Source organism: Condylostylus longicornis, unplaced genomic scaffold (assembly GCF_029603195.1).
Source record: "Condylostylus longicornis isolate FDR11 unplaced genomic scaffold, ASM2960319v2 ptg000110l, whole genome shotgun sequence".
NCBI classification, from domain to species: domain Eukaryota; kingdom Metazoa; phylum Arthropoda; class Insecta; order Diptera; family Dolichopodidae; genus Condylostylus; species Condylostylus longicornis.
In genome coordinates, this window is record NW_026578078.1 from 1,044,168 (window position 1) to 1,064,311 (window position 20,144).

The 20,144-nt window shown below is 23.5% G+C and overlaps 1 protein-coding gene across 3 annotated transcripts in view; it reads left to right on the top strand.

The window, feature by feature from the left end:
- Nucleotides 1-20,144, top strand: part of LOC129614461 (acetylcholine receptor subunit alpha-like) — a 224,514-nt gene that overhangs the window by 111,164 nt on the left and 93,206 nt on the right. For all 3 annotated transcript variants that reach the window (XM_055529053.1, XM_055529052.1, XM_055529054.1), the window contains exon 3: nucleotides 15,196-15,240. In XM_055529053.1, coding sequence (XP_055385028.1) covers nucleotides 15,196-15,240 — 45 coding nt within the window. The remainder of the gene's footprint in view (nucleotides 1-15,195; nucleotides 15,241-20,144) is intronic.

Here is a 20,144-nt window from a genome sequence, read left to right on the forward strand (position 1 = left end):
ACAAGCACATAATAATTTATTTTAATATAAAAAAAATCTTATCGCAATATTAAAATTATCTTTTAGACAAGAAGAAGAAGAAGAAGACTCGAAAATTCGATTTGTATGGTTGGAAAAAAACGCTCAAATTTTATGCTTTCAAAGTTCTTTTTAAAGCAAGTCCAACAACCTTATAAATTTTTATATTTTTTTTTTTAAATTTATATGTTCTTAAATTATATACACATGCCATACTTACAAGGAGGTTTAAGTTTGTGTTGATATGTGCTTGAACATTACATGTACATTAAGTGAAGCAAAAAAAAAAGTAAATATCTCAAGAAATGATTTTATTCTTTTGGGGAATCACAATTCAAAACTACATATAGAACGAGCAAAAAATAATGGAAATTAATGGATTTATTGGATATTGGTTTAATTGTGTACCTTGGTATGCAATCAAATAAATGTGTTCGATTTACATTTTTATTGAAAAATATTTTCTTATTTTTATTTTGAAATTTCTTTTTTTAAAAAGAATAATATGAGTACTTTTTTAAAATATTTCCAAATTGAAGTATGTATGTAGGGCATCCGAGACTAGATGGTAGTTTCGAATTATAAGACCATAAAGTTAAAATTTCTGGAAATTGTCCAATTTTTATGTTTTTATTCATAGCTCGGGATATATGATTAAAACCCTTTGAATTGCACTTAAAAATTTGAATTAAAAAAAATCCTTCAGAAATATAAAAATGAAACTTAAATATTGTTATAAAATCTAAATGCCTGAAGAATATTTTTTTAATACTTAGTGAAGTTAAACCCAAATTTAAATTAATCATTTTTTACAAAAATGAGCATTACCAAGCCCGATTGTTGTTTTCTCCCACAGCAATTCAAACAAAAAATCCATTCATAAAATCCAGAATCGTATGCCAAATTTTTCAAAAAAAAAAAACAAGACAAATACTTAAGTACATTTTCCACAAAACTTACCAAAATATTACCAATTACTTGCTAAATTTTTAAACACAGCTGGCTGTGCGTCTGTTTATCAAACTTCCTATTTATCACCTATGTTTGTCTTGTTAAACGCGGTAAGTTAATTTTCAAAACTTTAACATTTATTTATAAAATCTTTACACTATCGGAAAACCTATTAGTAAATTGTTGCATAATTCTTTTGTAAAATTATTTTGCTTACATAAGACAAGCCTTGTAAAATCTACAATTTTAAATTTGGAATGTGTTTCTTTTTATAAGAATTGTTCTCTATATCCTTGTTACTCTTTTGATCCTGTCTTGTCTAGATCATATTACTTTTTCTTTTCCCTTTTCAATAAAAGTTGAAAAAAATATAAATTTTCTACTGAACTAGAGTTTTAAAGCAATCAAATTTAAAGACTGCATAATATAATAAAAAATTAAGTATTTAAAATTCGTAAAGGAAAATATTAAAATAGAAAAAATTTATAAAATAAAAAAATTGAATAGAGGTTTTCATTTCATAAAGCAAAAAAGTAAAATACCAAATACAAAAAAAAATAAACGCTAAATTCAATACTAAAATTTTTCCTTTTTTTTTCTATGAAAATTTTTATGAAAAGTGAGCTTTTATTGTAGGTAATTTATGTGAGTGAGATTTGTCTGAGTACTATCAATTACAAATGATTTTATAGGATGCTAAAAAAATTTCCCATAAATTAGAGGCGTAAATTTTGCTTTAAGCATTTCAAAAAAGTATGCCTATTGGAAAAACTGGTAAAACAAATTAATGCTTCCAATATTTTAGCACATCAGTCGCATTTGCGTTGGATTTTTGGTTTATTTAGTATTTGAGATCAATTATTATAAAAATCTTATTATAGAATGTACAAGCAAAAATATTCATTTGAGCTCAAGTCAAAGTTACTTTTTTTCAATCAAATTTTCTCAATTTTCCAGGCATGCTGAAGAAAAATATTATTATATCAATCTTTTTACGGACATTTCACGTGGCTATCATTCTTAGCTTTAAGAATGCGATTACTAAATTTATTTCAACCGTAAGAATTTTGTACGCAAAATCTACACTTACTCGACTTTATAAACTACAAATACTCTTGTCTGTTTCTTAGAAAGTTGCGTTAATATTAAATGTAAGCATTAAATATGCCAATAACTAATTAATTTGTAACAGTAATCAATCTGCAGAATATTTTACCTTAAAATTAAGTATTCTAGCCCATATTTTCAAAGATTTTTTTTTTAAATTTTAAAAAAATTTTCACTTCTACAATTTAAAGCAACAAATTATTTTTTTTAACACAATTTCAAAAATTTAATTTTACACAGAAATTCAGAATATTTAATATGAAACCACAGAAAAAAAAATATATTAAAAAGGAAATTATATTTCACTTCATTTAATAGGTGCTAAGGATAACAAAAAAAAAAAAAGGAAAAAAACAAAAATAATAAACCAAAAAAATTAAAACCATTATAAGAGTCAAGAAATTTGTAATAATAACAAAAATGAAATAAATTTATGTTTCATTTGAATTTGAGGAAACTTCTGTGAATTGGGATACTTACCTCAATATGTATGTATATATAAACAAACCGCACCCAAAGATCGTTACACAATGTCCTTTCCAAAAAAAAATATATATATGTATGTATAAATATTTATATTTGCGTTATGTGTGTGTAACTGTACAAGATGTTGTAAATTTCAATTTTAAATTTTTCAAGTTTATTCAAAAATTTGAAATATCTTATACAAATTGTAAAAAATTTATGTAAAACTGCGGAAATTATTATAGAATTTCCTATTTGAAATGGAATTTATTAAATTAATCAATTAATTTTGTAATAGTTAATCAAGCAATTCTTTTAAGCCTAAAAACTATTGCCGGCTTTTGTTTCAATTTTAAGGAAAGAATTTTAATTTTGCCTTACGTTATTTCGGATTTTACCTGTTAGTAAGCAATCTACGCAAATATCAACTTTATAGTATTTAAATTTATTAATTAATGCCTACTTCAAGTAAAATTGAAAACAAATAATTATCACTTGCATTTTTCTGAAATTATCCCAAATCCATTTGATTTAAGATGGCAAATTACAGTACAATTATAAAAAACTCACAACAGTTATGCTATATTAAGAATCTAAAATAATTTTTCGTTACTATTTAATTGTAATTTTTGATAAAGTTGATTAATATCATCAAGATTGGTTTTAAATATGGCTTTTAACAAGTTCAATAATTTCGCAAAACAAAATAATTCTAAAAATCAAATTCTTAATAATAATAAAAGACACCTTGTACATTCTATATATTTTCCACAAATAAATGATATTGATATAAGTATTGGCATTTTTTAAATATGGATGAAAGACATAAACTAAACCTAAATGTAACCTTTAAGGAAAAAATACTCATACTTGGGTAGAAAAAAAAATAACAAGGATATTTAAGTAAAATAATTTTATTTACTTTTTTTTTATTCCTTTTTGTAATAAGAAAAATATTTTTTTAATAAAATAATGAAAACCAAAAAAAAAAAAAGCAGAAGAGGAAACTAAATAAATAAATTTTTTGTAACATTAAAAAAAAGAAGTAAATGGACTAAATTATTTGGTTGGCTTTATTAAAAAACCGAAAAAGTAAAACAAATTAAAATTTGAAACAAAAAATAAAGAAAAAAAGGGAAATTAAAAAAATTGGAAAATATTCGAAAGACTTTCATTGCCTATCTACAAAAAATTTATATATGAAAAAAAAAAAGTTTCCTTTTTCATGGATAATGAATTTTTCAGTAATTATACAAAATGACCATATTTAATTTTCTTCATAAATTTCAAATGGTAAAAAATTAGATTTTTTCGCTTCATATTTCTTTAATTTTTTTATATTTTTATTTGTATTGTAAATATTAAACATTAATTTATAATATAATAATATTATATTATAAATTTATGTATTGCTAAAAGCTATTTATTTTGTTCCATAATTTAATTCAAATTTTTTCTATATAAATTTGAATATGAAAAAGCGACATTTGATTCAAATTAAAAGGGCGTCAGCCATTGTATCAATTAACAAATTGTTAATAATACATTGTTGGTATTATAAATTAATATATAAGTAGAAAAATAAATTAAGATATAAGTAGAAGTACATCATTTAACAATTAGTAATCTAGGGACATTATAATGATAATAACATCAAACAATGAGAGCCTAACTGCTTCCACAACACAAAGATTATTTTCCAAAAAATTTTTGCCCAATAAAAAAGAATGTACTTTTAATAATTTTATTAAAAATTTACAAAAGCAATTACTAATGGATAATAATTCTATGTAAGCTGTAGGCAATTTGGATTCACATACCTGCAGTATATATACATATTCTTTTAAAAAAGGTTTTTCAAAAAGTTGTTGCTTTTATTGCTTAAACTAAGGTAGATCTACTTTATCAAATTAGTAATTAGAGATTTGAAAAAGGAACAAAAAATGTAATAACAAAATAATGATTTTTGCAATAAAGCTTTCATTTTACCAATTAAAAGTAAAAATTTCCAAAAAAAAGAAGTCATTATTAGTAAACATCATAACTTTCAGAAATTCGTTTCTTCAGATTTTTTTTCATTGTTCCTTATTTGCCCATTGAAAAGTGTTGAATTTCTTTTAATTTAAGACTTCATCTTAGGGATGAATTCCGCGACACATTGACCTTACTCGGCCGACAGTGATGACTTAAATAATCCTGTAGATACATGTATGTTGCCGTTTCTCTCATAAAATTTTAAATGAGTCATTCAATTATATAGTACTAAATGAAAAGTTATTTGATATTAGCAAAATTTATTCAATTTTTACAACAAAAACTCGCAAAAACTTTTCAACTAAAATAAAATAGTTTAAAAATTTTCTTTACAAAATTACTTTTAAAATTTTTGAAATAATTTAAAAATCATTAAATCATTAAAAATATCTATTTATAAATTAAAATCATTAAAATAATTTTTAAAAATAATTAATTTAATTAATGTTCAAAAGGGAAATAAACGATTCCATAAAAAAAATTTAATGAATTTACTTTTTTATTAGCTTTTAATGTTCGGCGCTACCTTAGGTGACGGTTTTATCGTCTGTACAAAGAGTGATAAAATATTTTAATTTCTCATAAAATTTTCATATAATTTTGAATTATTTTCTTTTTCCTTTTCTAAAGCATCACCCCTTTTATCGCCATTTCAAACTTTTATTATTCTTTTTACGATATTTTATGTAACTGTGCCATTTTGGTAGCCAAACTCAAAAAGTTATCTATTTCTTTATTTTATAAAATTTTTTAAAACTTTAAAAAAAAAAACTTTAATTTACGAAAACTTCACTTTTTTTATACTACGAGTATAATATGCAATATGACTAATATGAGTATATAGTACTAATATAAATATATACTTACATACGTCATAGAAGTAACCATAATTTTTTACACATATACAAAATATATATGTTTTATAATGCTCTATTTAATTCAATATGTTTAATGAGGTATAAGAGACTTGAAAGTATATTATTATTTTAATGGAATCGAAACTTTAAGAAAGTAAGTTTTGTTATGAATTACTTTAAAAAGTTTTAAATATTTTCAATTATTTTAATTAAATTTAATAAAATATAACACAGTTTTTACTCAATTATACTTTTAAATTTTATTAAAATTAGTTCTGCAAAAGTATTTTAATATTATTAAGTATATTGTAGTTCTAATATTAGCTTGGTTTATCGAGAGAATAGAAACAAATTTTCAAGAACGTTAACTTAATTTTATATATCAAAATTTATGTATTTAAGCACCTGTATTTCCTAAATCGTGTCAGATAAAAAATATTTTTTTTATATTGGCTTTGAGCTCCCAAGTTTGCTCTATTTTCTGTATTAATTATTTAGTATTACAAAATTGCATGATTTTTAAAAAATATGAAAACATTTAATTTTTTTTTGAAAGCCAAATGCAAAATTTGAATTTAATGTACCAAAAACAGTTTGCCTAGCCATTCAACTGTTCCAATAAAGTTATTTTATAAATAACATTTCATATTCTCAATTTTAGAGCAATTTTTATGTTATTTTAAAATCTGAATTAAATATTTACGAAATTATGTTTTTGACAGGATAATTCAACTTGCCAATTATATTTCAAAATTAATAAAGCTATCGTCATCCTCTCCATATTTTAAAATGAAATGTACAAAATTTTCCGTGACAATTAACTTCAGAAAATTTCTAAATTACAAATAATACTTCTTAAGAATTACAAATTAAAAAGGAAGTAATAAGAATTAATTTTAATGCAAAGATAATGATGTTTATGTATTGTTACCACTACGTACAATTAAAAAACAGTTGTCGAATCAATTTCATCACGTTGTGTATATGAAAAAATGACGAAGAAAAAATTAAAAACATTTCTTTCTCTAATTAATGCTGTAAATCACATTTCAGTTTGATGACAAAAAGAAAAAAAATTAAAAGAAAATTTATTAAAATTATGCGCAGGGTCTTCACTTTTCAAGTATACTGCTATCAGCCAGTTAAAAGATTGCTGTACTATGAAGAGATTTTTGCAAACCGAAATTATAAATGAAAAATAGGAGACTCGCTCCACGTACCAGTTTTTGAAAAAGTTTATAGTAAGTTATAAAAATCAGTATAAATGCCAAACTATAACAGGAATAACGGTGATTAAAATATCAAATTAGAACTTTTAAAGGAATGCTAAATATAAAAGTTAAAAAATTAATATTTTTCAGCTTCTGAAACTAAAGATCTTAATGTGCTTCCAAAATTGAACAATATTACCTAACGCATTATTATAAATTTGAACATAAATGAATCTACCCTCAAATAAAAACGCAAAACTTAAAAAAAAACTTAAATTCAATTTAAGCCTGATTATCTCAAGAATGTGCTTTTGAATAACTAACTATGACTTTATACAAAAATTTTGTTTCGTTATAAACCTCTACAAAATGGAAGTCGTACACCCTATGAAATTCATAGGAATAAAAAAAATACTCGTTTAAAGTGTATAATTTTTTTTTAGTTTCTTTTGTTAATGACAAAAAGTTTAAAACAGAAAATATCGTTCATCATATTCTTTTGTTCTGTATGAACGATAAATACAAAACTTATGCAAATTTATAAAACATACTTACACACACTATATAATTATGCGTATTTATGGTAATAAAAAAAATTATGATTTTCATTAATATATAAAAGTTTGTCCATGAACAAAGCATGGGGCATTAAGTTTAAACCGTATTTTTTTTGTAGTAGATAATAGCTGAATCTCTATGTAAAAATAATTTAAAAACTTAGAATACAATTTCTTTGACAGTCAAGTACTCGTCCAGTTTTGCTTGAAATAGAAACAAATTTCTTGATTTAACTTTAGAATTATTTCAAATTCCCAACAATTTAATGCAATACTTAACTTTAAATACATTCCTGTCTTTATTTTACATGCAATTGAGTTTATGGTTCGAAAATCATGATAAATATATTTCTATTATAAAAGCTTCCTTAAATTATAAATCTATGTACTTTCTTAAAATAAACGTACAACATACAACAAAAGTAAATATTTTTCCAGAAAATAATGTACGAAAAAATATCTTAATCTAAGATTTAAATCTTTGAGAAAAATTTCTATTTTTATGCTTAAGAATGTACTTAAATTTTTTTTCTTTGTTTTTCTATAAACGTAAAAATTCACTTAAAATTTTACTATTACATAATATACAGAAAATTTATGTAATATTTGAATATAACCCTTAAATCCATTCATATATGGTACTGAAACTGGTTTATGTTAAAAGCAAGAAATATTTTTTATGAAATAAATAAACAACTTGCAACAAAAAATACTTTCCGAACGAATTTATTTTCTCATTAAAAGGTTTACACATGAAAAGCAACTAAAACACATAAAAACAAATCGGAACACAAATAAATTTAAATTTTTTTTTAAACTGAATAATAGGATAAGAGATCCTTTAGAAAGTACTCAATCCAAGCCGTACTAATAATATTTAACGATTGAATACGAAATTTTATGACAGTAAAAAAAAAAAAATATTTGACTTAATGGCAGAATTTCAGAAAAAGAGTTGATAAATTCCGATACAATAGTAAATGAATTGTTAAGTAACATGACTTTGACGTTCTATAGATTTTGATTAACAACAATTTTTTTTTTGTAAGGAATTTAGTAACAAAATAACGTCAAACAATGTTAAAATCATTGAACAGCTTCTTTTTAAATCAAATAATAAATTCACAATTAAAATTTTTTCTTCTACTCCCAAAAGTATGCAATTTTTTTGTCATTATTAATACCAAAGAAAGATTGTAAACTAAAGCTTTTTTTTCAGTCTATTACAAAATTATTAGATAATTAAAATATTGTCTAAATTTTAATACTCAAAAATGTGTATTCAGTATTGAGATAAAACTCTATACCTCAAAATATAAAAATTTTGAGACTTAAATCACCTACCATTATTTCAGAATTAAAATTATAAATACACTCATTTTTGACTTTAAACAAAAACACAAAAAAATGCATGCTAGTGCGTATAATAGAGATGTATGTGTACTTTTAGAAATAAACCAAAAAGATGAGGACCTAAATGACAAAAAGAATAACTTTTATAATTTTTATAGAGTTTTTTACAAGTTATTTTAACAAAAAAAAAAAAAAGTTATTTTAAAATCATAAAAAAGCGTAAAAACTTAAAGACTATATAAAAAACGCAAACACACACACAAACACAAATTTGATCTTATAGGAATAGTATGTATGTAAGTAAAACATAATTCGGTTCCTTTGTTATTCGCGGTTTCCCATAAAAAGGATATGAAAAAATATAAATTATTTTTTCTTTTTCTGTTTTTGTATTCTTTTTCTGGTTTTTCTTATTGTCATTTTATGCTTGTTATTTTTATTCTGGCATAATGAAACCACAAACAAAAAGTAGGTCAATTTAAAGCAAATCCAAAAAAAAAAAAAAAAACTTATTTCTTTTTTTTTTTCTCTACAATATGAACAACAAAAATAAAAAAAAAAGAATAAAAATTAAAATAAAAAAAAAACCAAAAACAATAGATTCATAACTTTTATGAACAAATTTCTAACTTCTTTTGCATTTTTTGATATTTAAAATATTACGCTGTTAAAAGAGTTTTTCTCTGAGTTTATAAAATTTATAACACAATAAGAAAAAAAAGGAAAAAAAAACACAAGAAGAAAAAAATGAAAAATTAAAATGAAGCTTATGAAAATTCATTATTTTTAACAAAGAAAATGAAAATTTTTATAAAACGAAAACTGTTTGTTGCATACCAGAATGTAAGAAGTTGGCACTAAAATTTTCCATTTCCAATTCTTCGGTTTTTTGCTTTTTTTTTTTGCAATACAATTACTTCTTTATTTCTTACTTTATACATAAAAATAGAAAAACAAAGTTGGACAATAGGTCAGTAAATTAAAGTAAGTTTCTTTTTATTCAGGGCGTAAAAATTTACAACTTTATATTTATTTAAATTTAGATGGATTAAATTTATCTAACAACATAGAAAATATTTAATTTGAAAAAATAAAAAATTCTATCTTATCCTTTTTGTTTAACAAATTCTCGACTTTTTAATCTTTACTAAAAATTTTTTGTTATTACAACATTTATTTGCATAAAACTTATAATTTTTCTTTGAAAATTTTATACTCGTATTTGCATGTATTCAACCTGGAAACTACATTACTTTAAAAATGTTATTTCAAATTTTACCGAAACACTTATAATATTCGTTTAGTCAACGAATGAGAAAAAATATTAATTACTATATTTGCTATGAAATGAATGTTAACATGAAAAAATGTCTATATGGTATAATAAATCTAATTATACTCGTACACTAAAAATACATTGTTATATTTTTGCTCTTATTTCTCATTGGGATGTAGTTATAATTTCACTTCAGTTATAAAGTTAAATGCTTTATGTATGTATTTTTCAGTTTTACTTTAGAATCTGTGCAATAAAAATGAAGATAGTTAAATAGTCTTTTTAATTATATAGGTACATAACATTGCCTGTTTTACAAATATGATCATTTTTTGACAATTATTATCAAAATTATTAATTCCAATAAATAAATTAAGTACAAGTATACATATATATCGTAAATATTCTCTTGTATAATGAAAATCATTTAAAAATATAGAACTTATACTTGATTGGAAATAATTGTATTCGCTATTGTGAGAATTATCTGAAGTAGATCTTTCTGTATATTTTAGAAATATTTAATTCCCCTATAATATTGAGGATAGTCAAGAATTGCGAAATTCTGTCTATACATTTATAAAGAAAAATTCAAGAAATAAGTTCTTATTTCTCTGAAATTTCAAAAATTCTGTTAGTATAAAAACGGCGTCGCTTGATGTATGAGTAAGTACCTAAACAAAGATGTTGTATGAAGTGGTGATACCAATTGACGAGAATTCAACTAATTGCATTTTATCAGCGCTTGTATTAAATGAACATTTTTTTTTCATTGTAATTTTAAATAATTTTTGCTTTTTAGAATAATTTGCTTTTAAATGAATTCGATTTAAATTACAATTCAACTCAATTTTGAAAATTTTTTTAGGATTTTTTTTCTTCATAAAATTGATTCAATAATTTATTCAATAATTTAATGAAATTTTTATTTCTCTTTAAGAGGAACAATAATACTCTGATTTAAAGTATTTTAAATTTTCTCAATAAATATTTAAAATGCAATTTTCGAACAAAAAATAAATGAATAATAATTATTTAAAAATATAAATTTACTTATGAAGAAAATATTTTCGGACAAATATAAAGGTATTAGTTTTTAAAAAAGTATAAAATTGATATGCTCACTGTTAAACCAGTGCATTTTTCCTAAAATATAATTACAAAATATTTTTGGCCTAACAAGGAATCTACACATGGTAATACAACCTATACTTCAAAATGTAGACAATAGATCATTATAATGTCCAGGAATACACGAAATTGATTGGTAGTAACAGTATGGCACCCGACATTCAAATCATTTTCGTCTTCATTTATTTTACAAACAGAATTGTACAAGAACCATAAATTATTTATTTAAGATATATGGTCACAATTATACAAGAAAATTTAGACTTTCGATATTGTTCTTGTGCTTTATCTGACAAGATTAGGATAACGTTCTGTTTTTTTTATTCAAACAAATTTCAAAAACGTTTAAATACCAAGGATCTAGTTGAAAATATATACATTTAAATACATTATATCTAATTTTTACATTCATGCCAAGAAGATTTATTGAAGCCTACATCCGTAGCGTCAATATACTGGCATATTTCAAATTTGATTTAATAACAATACTTCGCTTTTTACATGCAATCTAGTTAGTACAAAAAGTAAAATTAAATCTACTTTAATTTATTTTCTATGCTATGTAAATATTTTAAACCTAATACTCATGTTCGATATCACAGAAGTTATAATGGAAAATTTGATTTAAATTTATAAATTAAAAATAAATAAATGTACAAATAAAAAATTATTGTAGAGAATTTTTTTATTTATTTAAAGATTATTAAAAACTAGAAATTTAAAAATCTATGATTGCTATGCAAAATTAGAGCAAACATACATTTTTATTATTTGAATTGAAAATTTTATTGTTTTATTATAGTGTCAATTCGAGATAATGTTAAAATTTCAAATGCTGATAGCAAGAAGGGTTGACAATTTAGCAAGAATTTTTTTAGTCGTTTTTGTATATTCAGTCCTTAAGCAATTGCCTCATCATCCTGCTCAGTTAAAATTTTGGTTATGATATTGGCCTTTATCAAACCATATGAATATTACCTTTGAAAGGACTAGAAATTAAAAATGATTTTTTTCATATGTTATTAAAATAAATTTCAGATGACTCGGAGAAAATTAAATATCGTCTGCTGTTTACCAGAGAGAATTTCTGTTTACTATCAAAATTGCAAATTATAGCAATTATTCATTTCAAATTACAAAACCTTAAATCTTTAAAAAGAAAATCTCTTAAAAAAAAAATTTAAAAACTTTTGAGTCAACGACAAGATTTTCTTCAATTTTTTTTTTGTTTATACTTATAACTTGTTAAAAAGTGTTAAAAAAACAACACCACAACATACTTTTTAAAAAATAATAACCAAATTTTGAAAAAATAAGACGAATGTAATCTTGATAAAATTCAAAACATTAAAACAATAAAAAAAAGTACACCAACCACAAAAACAAAATGCAGGTAAATCATTATTATACCCCAGGTGCTTTAAAAAACCCTCATCACAACAGAACAAAAAAAAATCAAAAAACATATTTTTTATATTTTTCATTTAGGTACGTTGAAAATTTCTTATAAATATTATTCGCGTCCAAAATATCCTTGTCTACTGATAAACCCCATATTATTTTAATTTATTAGTGGAACATTTATTACACGGCGAACATTAACATAAGCGTAAAATATTATTACACTTTTTAATATTTTTTTTAACGCAAAAACAAATTTTATAACTTATTAAGATTAAAATTTCTGTTTCAATTTTAAACTTGTCTTTCATTATATTCTATCATTTGCTTTGAAATATCCTTCGAAAAAAATATGTGTGTTGTTCTATAAATTTAAAAATTTAATGTACTAAAATTTGAACGTTTTCACTTTTGCTTAAATAATTATCCTCTCTCTCTCTCTCTCTGTGTCTCTGTGGCTCCTGTCTGTTACGATATAAGCGATTAAGATTAAAAACAAAAACCCAAATTTTCCTGTAAATGTGATTTTGTTCTGAAATTAAAAATGAATGATTTCAATTATTTATTGAACGACTCATCCATCACCATTCTCTATAAAAAACAAGCATTTCCGCATTGACCATAATTTACACACGCTTGCATCCACATAATTTCTATGATCTTATAAATTTTATAATGAAAAATTCATTCTAGTTCCTTGTAAGTCAAAATACAGTCCGCATAAATGATTAGACGATAAGAAAAGGTAGAAAATTTTTAATTGGAAATGCGATATCACGCCATAATAAAGAATATATATTGACCAAAATTTATCCATTCACTGCTGACTCTTAAATATCACGGACTCAAATATTTCAACTGATCTAATCCAGTTATTTTTTTTAACACGTTTTGTTTAATATGCAGACATGCTTACTTTTTAACATCTCAAGAAAATCTACTTTTTTTTTGGTGTAATAAATTATGTCATCATAAATCATGATAAAATGTTCCCAGCATAACATGTCAAATTTTATATTACCTTTTTCAATAAAAAATTAGAAAAAAGGTACAATATTTATTTTTTAAAATTCCATCGAATTTCATTCTATGTTCAAAGATTCCATCCAATAATTAATTAGTGAAGTAAATTAAAAATGTTTATTATAGAAAATTCCAGCAATTTGAGTTAAGCAAAAATAAAAAAAATACCTTAAGAATCTGTGAGAAGAAAAATATATTTCATGTACCATGAAATTGTCATTGCAATTGGTGAAAGCTTACCAAAACATTCAATTCTCTGAAATTGTTTATGGGTTTGTTATATAGATCAATCACATACTTCTAAAGCGAGTAATTTTAAATGTGGTAAATATGGTGAAATATAATAATATTTGAAATAAGCCAGAACTGAGGCATTTAAAGAAATATTCTTAAAGCAAAACATTTCGAAACACAACAATTTACCTCTTTACAAAGAACTGATTTTTTGAGTTTTGAAAGGAAGCAGAAACTTTTTAAGAGTTTCTACCAATTGATCGAATTCCCCTAAATGCTAAAACAGATTTTCACATCATACACGCACAAATCTATATTCAAATGGAACATTCAAAAAATATTAAAATCTAATAAAAATAAAAAATATTAAAAAGTTAAAATTCTTACAATTTACAAATCAGTTGGTTTGTTAAAAATTAGTTTAGCTATAAGAACAATATTTCAATAAAATTTAACTGCGGCTGTATAAGTTGTTATAAAAGTTTGCCTTCGAAGATATTTTTATGGCATTTGAAAAATCATAATATCCTTATATTAATAATAAACTCAATTATTAAAAAACTTAATTATTAAATTAAATTAAAAATCATAAAATGAATATGAAAGTAAATCATAAATACTATTATACACAAATTTTCTCTCAAAATAAATTCGTCAAACTTATTTAATAATAATTTTCATTTGTAATTTAATAATTCTAAAAGTTTTTTCCTCTTTAAAGTAATATCAATTTTATAAATAAAATAAGATGCCAATATTTTTCATGTTGAAGTTATTTCTCTACCCCATACACAACGCATTTACATAATACAACAGAACTCGTGAACAAAATATCTTGAAAACCCAACCTTAATGCAATGAATATAGTGTTTGAAAAAACCTAATCACCACCATATTTATGCATACATACCATATGTAAACATATTATTCTTATACCTAACAGATAGATATCTTATAAAATACTCCGCACAGCTATCTTTAAAAAAAATATATCTATAAATTAAAATTTTGCAGTAAACCAAGGTGCTGCTCTTAATATTTTCATTTTTAGATAAACTTCAAGGGAATTGCAAGATCATGACATTTTTTTCGTCTATTTCTTTCTCTGTGTCTCTCTCTTTATATATACTTTTGGTAAACGCAATTAAAACTTTATCTTTCGCACATGAACACATACACAAGTCCACAAATATGTAAGTATTAAAAGATGGTGCGAAACGTATGAAGTGAAAAATACTTGAGGCAAAATATAAAGTTAAATTTTCAAAAATTTTTATGTTTCTTTACAATAATTTGTTATGAGGTTAAAATTTAATTTTTCCGTATATACGTACCTATAAACACATTTTAATTTGGTGCGATGCAATTTATATTTTGAAGAATTTTGATGGAAAAGCAATAAAATGTCCTTACTCTAATTAGTCACGCAAAACTTTATTTCCGTGAAAATTCTGTGTTATTTTTATATACGAGTAATAAAAATTTTTAAGAAAAAAATTTTTTTCTAATTTTATTCAAGAATATGCAAAACGCAATTAATTTAAAATTTTTTTATTCTTGTTTCTTATCTTTTGCAGAATCTAAAAAATCAGATTATGACAACGAATCTGTGGGTCGAACAGGTAAGAAAAAAAAAATGTTTATATTACATTCTAACACCTTTCTAAAGATATTTATTAAAATCAATATTATTATAAAATTTATGAATCAACTTATGAAAAACTTTTCGTTCGACACGCAATACATATGTATGTATGTAGATTAGAAATTTATAACATCATAACATTTTACTAATGTACTTGTATTCAGGGTGTCCCATACTTAATGGAACTTTTAAACCAGGGTAATACTGCCAAGTCAAAATTTTTAAAAATTATTCCAATAAATTTCGTTTATTTATAATTACAAGTTAAAGTATTGTAAACATACATGTATAGTTGGCATAATACTATCGCATTTAATCGTTTCAAAATTCGAAACCGACCGTTCACAAATTCGAGAGTTACAATATTTAATTAATATTCAAAATTTATTTTCATTTCTACCATCAAAACCTAAAATCAAAATCAATTTCATCCAAGTTATAAATTTATTTTTAATGAAAGATGAAGTAATCCATAAAATTATAATAAAAATTTGAAAATCTCTAATAAGTATAACAGTTCATAAACTTAAAAAAGTTGAAATTTCCCATAAATAAATCATTTGTTCCCTTATTAGGAAATTTTCATTTTAAATATTATTACTCATATTTTTTTTATAAATGGTAAGCACGTGGTGATTCAAAAACTTTAAAGCGCCACTTTTTACGGTTACAAAACGATTTTGTTGCTTTTAAATTTGTGCTTATTGATTTTACTACAATTTTTTAATTTAACCTATTAGTCTATATTTTAATAACATTTTAATAATTTTATTCTTTTTAACCATATTACTGAAATTTCAAAATGAAAAATTTTTTTGATTACTTCTCTTTTTCATACTTTTTTATTAAGCTTCACCGTATTTTTTTAAATAGGTAACACAATTCTTTAATTATTGAAATTTAAAGAAATAAAATTTTCATTGTTAATATTTTTTTAGTTTAAACTTAAAATGTACCGGTCTGTATTATTCTTACAAGCGCCATTGTTAGTCATTGTAGAAATTTCTCCAAATAATTATGAATGAGTTTTATTTTCAAACTGTAAATATTTGATATTGAAATTATTATTAAATCTGACACATAAAAAAAATAATTTAATCCCTCCTGTACACAAAATGTTTTTACTAACAATAAACATTAATGATTTTAATTACTACTTAAATTGTGAAATAAAGCGAGACAAAAATGTGCAAGTTTTGACCAACTTTATAGCACCAGTTTTAATGCTCTTTTTTCATATCATAAGAAAATTTTTTTGCTACCGTACAAAAAAACTTCAAAAACTCCTTATTTCTCTATAAAAATTTAAGAAATTCAGTGTTTTTATCTAGATTATGTGGAAAGATAAAAAAATTCTTACGCTTATTGTAAAACGTAAACACTCTTATTATTTTTCACACAAAACTGAAAAATGCTCTTGCTGCTCTTTTTTTACACAAAAATGTTAGAATCTGAGTGTTTTTCAAGCGCAAAGAAATCTAAATTTTGTCATCCATATACAAAAAATACTACACTATATGTAAAAGATTAATTTCTTCCGTAAAAAAGTCAAAAACTTCTTGTCTTTCACAAAAACGTAAAGAAGTCCACAATTTTCATGAAAATGTGAAATATCCCAAAAAATCTTAAACATGAGCTTTTTAAAATTTTTTTAGAATGCATAAAGTTTTTTACGTTTTGTAGAAAATGTAAATTTATGCTGCATACTTATGCATAAAAGAATAGATCTGAAGATCTAAAGAGCCTAGATCTGAAATCTAATCTGAAATCTGAAGACCTTTAAGAGCCTAGATCTAAAATCTAATCCAATATACCGTCATAAAATCACAAAAAAGGATAAGAAATTGTTACGAATTTTATTTTTTTTATATCTTGTGTAAATTATTTATTACAAATTTTATTCCAAAAAAGAACTTATTGCATGTGTACGAAATAAAAATTTTTAATATATTTTCTTGTTTTATATTAAAAACCTACAATAGGCTATATACATATATACATGCTATATAAATAGCCTAAACCCCGTTAAAATTGCAGACGTATTGAAAAAGTACGTCGTAAACAATTAAAAGTATTTGTTTACATATCAATTTTATGCGTTTTACGTAACCCAAAAAAGGATGTTTTTGTAATTATTTTACGGACCGGTCCGTATTCTATGAATTTTTAGAACGGTAGTATTGTTTCATCAAAGGAGTCTATTTATTACATTTTAAATATAAATTACTCCAAAAAACTTAATAAAACTTAAATTTATATGTTTGTGCATCAATTATATAAAATTTTATAAAATTCGGTAATTGATATACCAATACACCTTTGAATAAAAATATGGCGTGGATATCGAAACTCAACATATATATTAAAGAGTTCAGCTTGGACGTAGAAGAATATAACGAAGAATACCAACTTTATAATTTATTATTTATTTACAGAACTAAATTATCAAAAATTAACAAAATTCTCTTATATTTTAATTAGAAAATTATGTGCTCGTTCAATTGGTAATCATAATAAATTTTTATAACATTGCAAAACTAAAACATAAATTGTAAGTTCAATAAATTTTTGCTTCATTTAATTGAGAATTCCATTGAACTTAAACTGTCTTTAAGAAAAAGTTCGAATTTTTTGTCATCTAAATTCGCAAGGTAATTTTCGAATTTTTATCGCAAATTTGAATAATTACAAGCACTTTTAGTAAATCAACGATTTTATGACTCCCAATTTTAATGACAAATATAAAAATTATAGCAAGAAAAAAGGAATTATTTCATATTACAATTTCTTCAAAGATTATATACAATACATGTTCTTGTTATATAAATTTAACATTCAGAACTATTTATTGACATTTTTAATTAAATCGTAAACTTATTTTTATTTGGGTCTCCTACATGTTATTCATTCATTAAAAATCGTATATGTAATATTCATATTGTTTGTATAAACAGGCCCGACTCTGACTTGAAACAGAAAAAAAAAGTTTTTTTTTTTAAGTTTACAATGGCTCCACGGTATTCTGGCTCTCATTGCAAATGGTTACTTTGCATATATGAAAGATCCGCTGCTGTGTAGAAATATCTAAACCTAGTCTTGCATAGTTTGAATTGCAGTGAACAAGAAATTTTGTAAATCCAGTATTTTAAAAACTAACGTGAAAATCGCTTTTCTATTCCTATTGTTTCTGAAAAGTTTAAGAAAATTTTTATTTTATTTTATAATTTGATTCACAGTGAAAAATTTTTACACAAATCAAAAATTTAGCAGTTTTTGGGTATTCCAAAGAAAATCAGCTTGAAAATTGTGAGCCAGCCGACATTCGTTTCACATTTTTAGCACTTTTCCAAAAAATTTTTGAAAAAAAAGTGCTTATTAGTTTCACTCTGTCCGTCCGTCCGTCCGTCCGTGTGTCTGTTTACAAAACTTCTACACCCTTGAAGATAGAAAGCTGAAATTTTGTACGTACATAGATTTTTACTAGAAACTTATTTTCGTGGAACAAAGTTTTTACCTATCTCCCCCCCTTTAGAAATTATACCCCCCCAAAACCCTAAAAATGCCATTCTTTAACTATTTAGTGCAATGAAACCATAAGGATTTTTCAAATTTTGCAAACGCAGAAAGGCAGTGGCTTACTTCCCCTAGCGGGGTATACTAAAGGTTAACTTTAGAAAAACAAAATGGCCGCTCAAATTTACCGTTATCTAAAGTCCGTTTTTTCCAAATTTTTGATGTCGTTTATTTTCTAGACCCCAGCCTGTAGAAGCTTGAAATTTTATGGGCTTTTAGACACTAACAAATAGTTCATTTCGTTAGAAGAAAATTTTTTTCCATCTCCTTCCCCTCTCAAGTTATGGCCTCTTGAAATTTGTAAAATTTGAATTTTTGACACCTTATATTTCCGAAACCGCAAGCTTTTTCAAATTTCTATAAACATAAAAAGCTAACGGTAAATTCCATGAAATTAAAAAATATAATTATTTTTCTTAACTCACATAATTAAACCTTAAAATCGAGCATTATGTTAACCCCTTTTTATATTAATTTTTGCTTTATTTCAAACACTGCATATATGCGTCATCCTAAATATATGCAATTCTAGAAATAGTTTTGTATATGAATGAAAATAATTTTAATAGTTTGATAGGTATACATAGACTGTATTTAAAAGCAGAATTTTCACTTGCTGAAGGGAAAAGTGCTACAATACAAACCATTGGTTTGACCCAACTTTATTTTATTGAAATTCTTTTCTCATTTCATATTTGGTTCATTAAAAATCATAATTTAAAACATTTAATATAACAGCAAGAGTTCAAAACTAAATGGCGCATAGTAAAATATTATAAGAAAATGTACAGATACCTTTATATAGGAACCTATTTCATTTTACACAAACATGATTTTCTGAAAACAGAAAAAAAAATATTTGAAAATACAAAAAAATTGGTAAAAATAACTTTTTTTTCAACTTATAGAGTACCTACCTTTCCTCCTCCTCATTCATATTTCAAATAAATGTTTCATAAATTTTTATTCATATTCAATGAGCGCAAATGTTGAAGTTACTTTACTTTCTTATATAAAATTATCAAAAGTCAAATTCTTTTCAAATGGCTGTCAAATTATTGAAATGGAAATTCTTTTTCGATTTTATATAAGTTAGCAGAAAAATTATTACTTAAATATGAAATTAACTTTCCAAAAAGTTTTTCTTATCGAATTTTTTTGGTTCTTTTTCTGGTATTTTTTTTCTTCTCTCCAAGATCTCAACATTGAATACTTTTTCTATATTATCTTAAGTATACTTTGTATCTACCTTTTCGTTTTTTTTATTTTCTTCTTATACATTTTAACTTTCATCAGTTCCAGCTATCA